Source organism: Notothenia rossii (genome assembly GCF_949606895.1).
Source record: "Notothenia rossii genome assembly, chromosome: 12".
Lineage (NCBI taxonomy): Eukaryota > Metazoa > Chordata > Actinopteri > Perciformes > Nototheniidae > Notothenia > Notothenia rossii.
Window position 1 is genome coordinate 23,814,805 of NC_136911.1, and position 7,500 is coordinate 23,822,304.

A 7,500-nucleotide genomic window follows, 5' to 3' on the forward strand; every position below is an offset into this window, starting at 1 on the left:
GTTGAGAACATCAGAAAGATCCAACAGAGCTTCCTCAGTCATGGCTGGATGATCACACACACACACACACCATGATAACACACACATGAGTCATAATGTAAATCATACACGGATGAAAAGTAAGGAAATGCAAATGTTATGATTCGGCATTATGAGTCCTAAAACCCCGCCATTAAGACATTAATATGATTTAAAATGTATTTAGACTCACGCAGCGATCCCTGCTTCTTGATTGGGTTCGTCAACATGGCGGCGAGGGGCAGGCCGGAGGGGGCGGGGCCTTGTATAAAGGGGGCAGGGCCTTTCACTTCTGTCGAAGCTCCTGATTGGCCGACGCCTGCAGCCTCCGGCCTCCTTTCTACTTGGCGACTCTGATCCAGGAGAATCCGACCGAAGAATGCCTCCTGCACATGGGGAGCAGCCAATCAGAACGCTGGGATTCATGGAGTGTGTAAGTGTGAGTGTGAGAGTGTGTGTGTGTGTGTGTGTTAACTTTGTGTTACCTGGAGATAAGAAGGGAACTCCTCCTCCAGTTTCGTCTTCTTCTTCCTATACCTTTTCTTCACCTTCTCCATGCTCTGGTCAGCAGCCGGTGCCGTCTCCATGGAAACGTCTTTAAGCAGAGGGTCAATATATATATTAGACAGACCATAATAATCTCTCTCTCTCTCTCTCTCTCTCTCCTACAGGTGTTACAGGTACAGGTGTCTCACCTTCATCGCCCCCTGGAAGCCTCTCAGATGAATCTTTTCTGCACAGCTTGATTCTGCTCGGACCAGATTTTCCTCCACGCTGACGAACCATGAAACCCCCGATACCTGAGGGACAGACAGGTGGAGGTGAGACAGGTAAAGAGACAGGTGGAGGTGAGACAGGTGGAGGGGAGACAGGTAAAGAGACAGGTGGAGGTGAGACGGGTAAAGAGACAGGTGGAGGGGAGACAGGTGGAGGTGAGAAGGGTAAAGAGACAGGTGGAGGGGAGACGGGTAAAGAGACAGGTAAAGAGACAGGTGGAGGTGAGACAGGTGGAGGGGAGACAGGTAAAGAGACAGGTGGAGGTGAGACGGGTAAAGAGACAGGTGGAGGGGAGACAGGTGGAGGTGAGAAGGGTAAAGAGACAGGTGGAGGTGAGACGGGTAAAGAGACAGGTGGAGGGGAGACAGGTCGAGGTGAGAAGGGTAAAGAGACAGGTGGAGGTGAGACGGGTAAAGAGACAGGTGGAGGGGAGACAGGTCGAGGTGAGAAGGGTAAAGAGACAGGTGGAGGGGAGAAAGGTGGAGGTGAGACAGGTAAAGAGACAGGTGGAGGTGAGACAGGTGGAGGTGAGAAGGGTAAAGAGACAGGTAAAGAGACAGGTGGAGGTGAGACAGGTGGAGGTGAGAAGGGTAAAGAGACAGGTGGAGGGGAGACAGGTGGAGGTGAGACGGGTAAAGAGACAGTTAAAGAGACAGGTGGAGGTGAGACAGGTAAAGAGACAGGTGGAGGTGAGACAGGTAAAGAGACAGGTGGAGGTGAGACAGGTGGAGGTGAGACAGGTAAAGAGACAGTTAAAGAGACAGGTGGAGGTGAGACAGGTAAAGAGACAGGTGGAGGTGAGACAGGTGGAGGTGAGACAGGTGGAGTTGAAACAGGTAAAGAGACAGGTGGAGGTGAGAAAGGTGGAGGTGAGAAGGGTAAAGAGACAGGTAAAGAGACAGGTGGAGGTGAGACAGGTGGAGGTGAGAAGGGTAAAGAGACAGGTAAAGAGACAGGTGGAGGGGAGAAAGGTGGAGGTGAGAAGGGTGGAGGTGAGAAGGGTAAAGAGACAGTTAAAGAGACAGGTGGAGGTGAGAAAGGTGGAGGTGAGAAGGGTAAAGAGACAGTTAAAGAGACAGGTGGAGGGGAGAAAGGTGGAGGTGAGAAGGGTAAAGAGACAGGTGGAGGTGAGACAGGTGGAGGTGAGAAGGGTAAAGAGACAGGTGGAGGGGAGACAGGTGGAGGTGAGACGGGTAAAGAGACAGTTAAAGAGACAGGTGGAGGTGAGACAGGTAAAGAGACAGGTGGAGGTGAGACAGGTAAAGAGACAGGTGGAGGTGAGACAGGTGGAGGTGAGACAGGTGGAGTTGAAACAGGTAAAGAGACAGGTGGAGGTGAGAAGGGTAAAGAGACAGGTGGAGGGGAGACAGGTGGAGGTGAGAAGGGTAAAGAGACAGGTGGAGGGGAGACGGGTAAAGAGACAGGTAAAGAGACAGGTGGAGGGGAGACAGGTGGAGGTGAGAAGGGTAAAGAGACAGGTGGAGGGGAGACAGGTGGAGGTGAGACGGGTAAAGAGACAGTTAAAGAGACAGGTGGAGTTGAAACAGGTAAAGAGACAGGTGGAGGTGAGAAGGGTAAAGAGACAGGTGGAGGTGAGACAGGTGGAGGTGAGACGGGTAAAGAGACAGGTAAAGAGACAGGTGGAGGTGAGACAGGTAAAGAGACAGGTGGAGATGAGACAGGTAAAGAGACAGGTGGAGGTGAGACAGGTAAAGAGACAGGTGGAGGTGAGACAGGTAAAGAGACAGGTGGAGGTGAGACAGGTAAAGAGACAGGTGGAGGTGAGACAGGTAAAGAGACAGGTGGAGGTGAGACAGGTAAAGAGATAGGTGGAGGGGAGACAGGTAAAGAGACAGGTGGAGGTGAGACAGGTAAAGAGACAGGTGGAGGGGAGACATGTAAAGAGACAGGTGGAGGGGAGACAGGTAAAGAGACAGGTAGAGGGGAGACAGGTAAAGAGACAGTTGGAGGGGAGACAGGTGAAAGAGACAGGTAAAGAGACAGTTGGAGGGGAGACAGGTAAAAGAGACAGGTAAAGAGACAGGTGGAGGTGAGACAGGTAAAGAGACAGGTTAACGAGACAGGTGGAGGTGAGACAGGTAAAGAGACAGGTGGAGGGGAGACAGGTAAAGAGACAGGTGGAGGGGAGACAGGTAAAGAGACAGGTAGAGGGGAGACAGGTAAAGAGACAGTTGGAGGGGAGACAGGTGAAAGAGACAGGTAAAGAGACAGTTGGAGGGGAGACAGGTAAAAGAGACAGGTAAAGAGACAGGTGGAGGTGAGACAGGTAAAGAGACAGGTTAACGAGACAGGTGGAGGTGAGACAGGTAAAGAGACAGGTTAACGAGACAGTTGGAGGTGAGACAGGTAAAAGAGACAGGTGGAGGTGAGACAGGTAAAGAGACAGGTAAAAGAGACAGGTGGAAGTGAGACAGGTGGAGGTGAGACAGGTTAAAAAGACAGGTGGAGGTGAGACAGGTGGAGGTGAGACAGGTTAAAGAGACAGGTGGAGGTGAGACAGGTTAAAGAGACAGGTGGAGGTGAGACAGGTGGAGGTGAGACAGGTTAAAAAACAGGTGGAGGTGAGACAGGTGGAGGAGAGACAGGTTAAAGAGACAGGCGGAAGTTAGACAGGTTAAAAAGACAGGTGGAGGTGAGACAGGTGGAGGTGAGACAGGTTAAAGAGACAGGCGGAAGTGAGACAGGTTAAAGAGACAGGTGGAGGTGAGACAGGTTAAAGAGACAGGCGGAAGTGAGACAGGTTAAAGAGACAGGTGGAGGTGAGACAGGTGGAGGTGAGACAGGTTAAAGAGACAGGCGGAAGTGAGACAGGTTAAAGAGACAGGTGGAGGTGAGACAGGTGGAGGTGGATGCAAGTGTTCTATCCTACTCTCACCTGGCCTGTAGGGTTTCCTCTTCCTCTTCTTTTCAGCAAGCTCCGCCTCCTTGGTGGCATAATCGTCGTGGGCGTGGTCTCGCTCGGGGGAGGAGTCGGATTTCATCTCACACTCGAGCTCACCTACAGGAGAAGCGGAGACACGTAATGTCAGAGAGAGGGTCCCCACAGGTACATTATAAGATGGACGTGTGTGAGTGTGTGTTTGACCTCTGACCTCTGTTGGGGTCGTGCTCAGTGGGGGGGTCGGGGGTCTGCATGACGGACACACTGTTCTGATTGATGATCCTCAGCTTCAGTTTGGGTTTACACCTGTGAGAGGAAACAGCTGATAAACACCTGGCTCAGGTAAGGTAGGGTAGTAAGGCAAGGTGAGGTAGTAAGGTAAGATAAGGTAAGATAAGGTAAGGTAGTGAGGTGAGGTGATGTGATGTGAGGTAAGGTAAGGTAGTGAGGTGAGGTGAGGTCGTGAGGTGAGGTGAGGTCGTGAGGTGAGGTGAGGTCGTGAGGTGAGGTAGTGAGGTGAGGTGAGGTAGTGAGGTGAGGTGAGGTAAGGTAGTGAGGTGAGGTGAGGTCGTGAGGTGAAGTAAGGTGGTGAGGTGAGGTAAGGTAGTGAGGTGAGGTGAGGTAAGGTAGTGAGGTGAGGTGAGGTAAGTAGTGAGGTGAGGTGAGGTCGTGAGGTGAGGTAAGGTAGTGAGGTGAGGTGAGGTAGTGAGGTGAGGTGAGGTAGTGAGGTGAGGTGAGGTAAGGTAGTGAAGTGAGGTGAGGTAGTGAGGTGAGGTAGTGAGGTAAGGTAAGGTAGTGAAGTGAGGTGAAGTAAGGTAGTGAGGTGAGGTGAGGTAAGGTAGTGAGGTGAGGTGAGGTCGTGAGGTGAGGTAAGGTAGTGAGGTGAGGTGAGGTAAGGTAGTGAGGTGAGGTGAGGTCGTGAGGTGAGGTAAGGTAGTGAGGTGAGGTGAGGTAGTGAGGTGAGGTAGTGAGGTGAGGTGAGGTAAGGTGAGGTAGTGAGGTGAGGTAGTGAGGTAAGGTAAGGTAGTGAAGTGAGGTGAGGTAGTGAGGTGAGGTGAGGTAGTGAGGTGAGGTGAGGTAAGGTAAGGTAGTGAAGTGAGGTGAGGTAGTGAGGTGAGGTAGTGAGGTAAGGTAAGGTAGTGAAGTGAAGTGAGGTGAGGTAAGGTAAGGTAAGGTAGTGAGGTGAGGTAAGGTAGTGAGGTGAGGTAGTGAAGTGAAGTGAGGTGAGGTAAGGTAAGGTAAGGTAGTGAGGTGAGGTAAGGTAGTGAGGTGAGGTAAGGTAGTGAGGTGAGGTAGTGAGGTAAGGTAAGGTAGTGAAGTGAGGTAAGGTAGTGAGGTGAGGTAAGGTAGTGAGGTGAGGTAGTGAGGTAAGGTAAGGTAGTGAGGTGAGGTAAGGTAGTGAGGTAAGGTAGTGAGGTGAGGTAAGGTAGTGAGGTGAGGTAGTGAGGTAAGGTAAGGTAGTGAAGTGAGGTAAGGTAAGGTAAGGTAAGGAAGTGAGGTGAGGTAGTGAGGTGAGGCAGTGAGGTGAGGTAAGGTAGTGAGGTGAGGTAAGGTAGTGAGGTAAGGTAAGGCAGTGGTTGGAACACAAATAGTCACGTAGTGGGCCAAGTTAACATTTATTAAAATACATCGATCTGAACGTGAGCATTCCTTTGAACAGTGATCAGAGTTATGGAGCAGAAAGAGGATCACCTGGTGTACCTGCGGGGGGAGGTGAGCGGCTCCACCAGAGACTGCAGGTGAGACAGACCGGACTCTGTGAGACACACTCCGTCCTGAGAGTACGTCTTCCTCTCTACACACACACACACACACACACACACACACACACACACACTTAATATCAGACATAGTTCATAGCTTTAAAATATGTTGTTTATAATAAATGTACTGACCAGGTTCTCTGATCCTGGAGATGATCTGAGTCAAGCAGGGAGTTTCAAAACTCTCTAACTTCCCTGAAACACACACACACACACACACACACACACACACACACACACACACACACACACACACACACACACACACACACACACACACACACACACACACACACACACACACACACACACACACACACACACACACACACACACACACACACACAAGATATAAATTCAAATGTATTGTAGAAACAGATTCAATTTAAATGTAATATATAAAAGTAATACACTGAATCATTCTGATAAACCAAAACTACAATAAAAACTAATCTAAATCCTCACCGAAGGATCCGCGGCCGTGAGTCCTGCACAGCGAACATTCGAAGCCTTCGTCAGCGGCGATTTCCACGTCTTCTTCAGAGTGAAGACCCTGACACACAGAGTGCACCCACCTACACACACACACACACACACACACACACACACACAAGATCGATTTCAATTGTATTTGACTTTCTTTATTACTTTATTAAACATAACAAAACTTTGTCCATGGATCATTTATCAGCTTCTCTAAAGAATTTCCTAAAGCTTTAGGTATAACGGACATAGTAACGTGATTGTGTGTGTGTGTGTGCGTGCGTGTGTGCGTGCGTGCGTGCGTGTGTGTGAGCGTGTGTGTGAGCATGTGTGTGTGTGTGTGTGTGTGTTACCGGTCACACTGGCTGCACTGCAGGATGAGGTCGTCCTGGTGATAGAGTCTCTGACACAGAGGGCAGTTCCTCAGACTGGAGCAGGGTCCACACAGACTGAAGTTATTCTGCCAATCACAGTGCAGCCCGGGGGAGGAGGAGCCACACTGCACACACCACACACACCTGAGGAGAGAACACACACACACTGTTAGAGAGGAGCCACACTGCACACACACCTGAGGAGAGAACACACACACACGCTGTTAGAGAGAACACACACACCTGAAAAAGGTAAAATAACTTAACTAAAGGCACAATTATTTTGTCTTTTTTTTGTATTGACAGCTGTATTGATTGACAGCTGTATTGATTGACAGCTGTATTGATTGACAGCTGTATTGATTGACAGCTGCATTGATTGACAGCTGTATTGATTGACAGCTGCATTGATTGACAGCTGTATTGATTGACAGCTGCATTGATTGACAGCTGTATTGATTGACAGCTGCATTGATTGACAGCTGTATTGATTGACAGCTGCATTGATTGACAGCTGTATTGATTGACAGCTGCATTGATTGACAGCTGTATTGATTGACAGCTGTATTGATTGACAGCTGCATTGATTGACAGTTGTATTTATTGACAGCTGCATTGATTGACAGCTGTATTGATTGACAGTTGTATTTATTGACAGCTGCATTGATTGACAGCTGTATTGATTGACAGCTGTATTGATTGACAGCTGCATTGATTGACAGTTGTATTTATTGACAGCTGCATTGATTGACAGCTGCACCCACCACTTGCACTTCCAGGCTCCTTTGGGCACGGTGCCCAGCGGGGGGTCCAGGCAGTACGTGTGGTAGCTGATGTCGCAGTCGTCGCACAGCAGGAGGCGCCCCGGGTCGCTCGCCTCGCCACACGCCTCACACACCGTGCACTCCAGACAGCGCCACCCTTTGGTCAGAACCACCCGAGTTATCTGGGGGAAAAGTACACACATCCTGTACTCAAGTAGAAGTACACACATCCTGTACTCAAGTAGAAGTACACACATCCTTTACTCAAGTAGAAGTACACACATCCTGTACTCAAGTAGAAGTACACACATCCTTTACTCAAGTAGAAGTACACACATCCTGTACTCAAGTAGAAGTACACACATCCTTTACTCAAGTAGAAGTACACACATCCTTTACTCAAGTAGAACTACACACAT

At 49.6% G+C, this 7,500-nt stretch overlaps 1 protein-coding gene across 2 annotated transcripts in view; it reads right to left on the reverse strand.

Annotated features, from left to right (window-relative positions):
- The window catches only part of LOC307026582 (histone-lysine N-methyltransferase 2C-like), a 96,867-nt gene that overhangs the window by 61,025 nt on the left and 28,342 nt on the right, over positions 1-7,500 (reverse strand). For both annotated transcript variants that reach the window (XM_079662099.1, XM_079662098.1), the window contains exons 24-34: positions 7,082-7,263; positions 6,297-6,461; positions 5,926-6,035; positions 5,593-5,655; positions 5,390-5,492; positions 3,909-4,003; positions 3,692-3,814; positions 714-818; positions 504-613; positions 212-404; positions 1-44 (exon numbers count right to left, since the gene is read on the reverse strand). The exon at positions 1-44 is cut by the window's left edge and continues 34 nt beyond it. In XM_079662099.1, coding sequence (XP_079518225.1) covers positions 1-44; positions 212-404; positions 504-613; positions 714-818; positions 3,692-3,814; positions 3,909-4,003; positions 5,390-5,492; positions 5,593-5,655; positions 5,926-6,035; positions 6,297-6,461; positions 7,082-7,263 — 1,293 coding nt within the window. The remainder of the gene's footprint in view (positions 45-211; positions 405-503; positions 614-713; positions 819-3,691; positions 3,815-3,908; positions 4,004-5,389; positions 5,493-5,592; positions 5,656-5,925; positions 6,036-6,296; positions 6,462-7,081; positions 7,264-7,500) is intronic.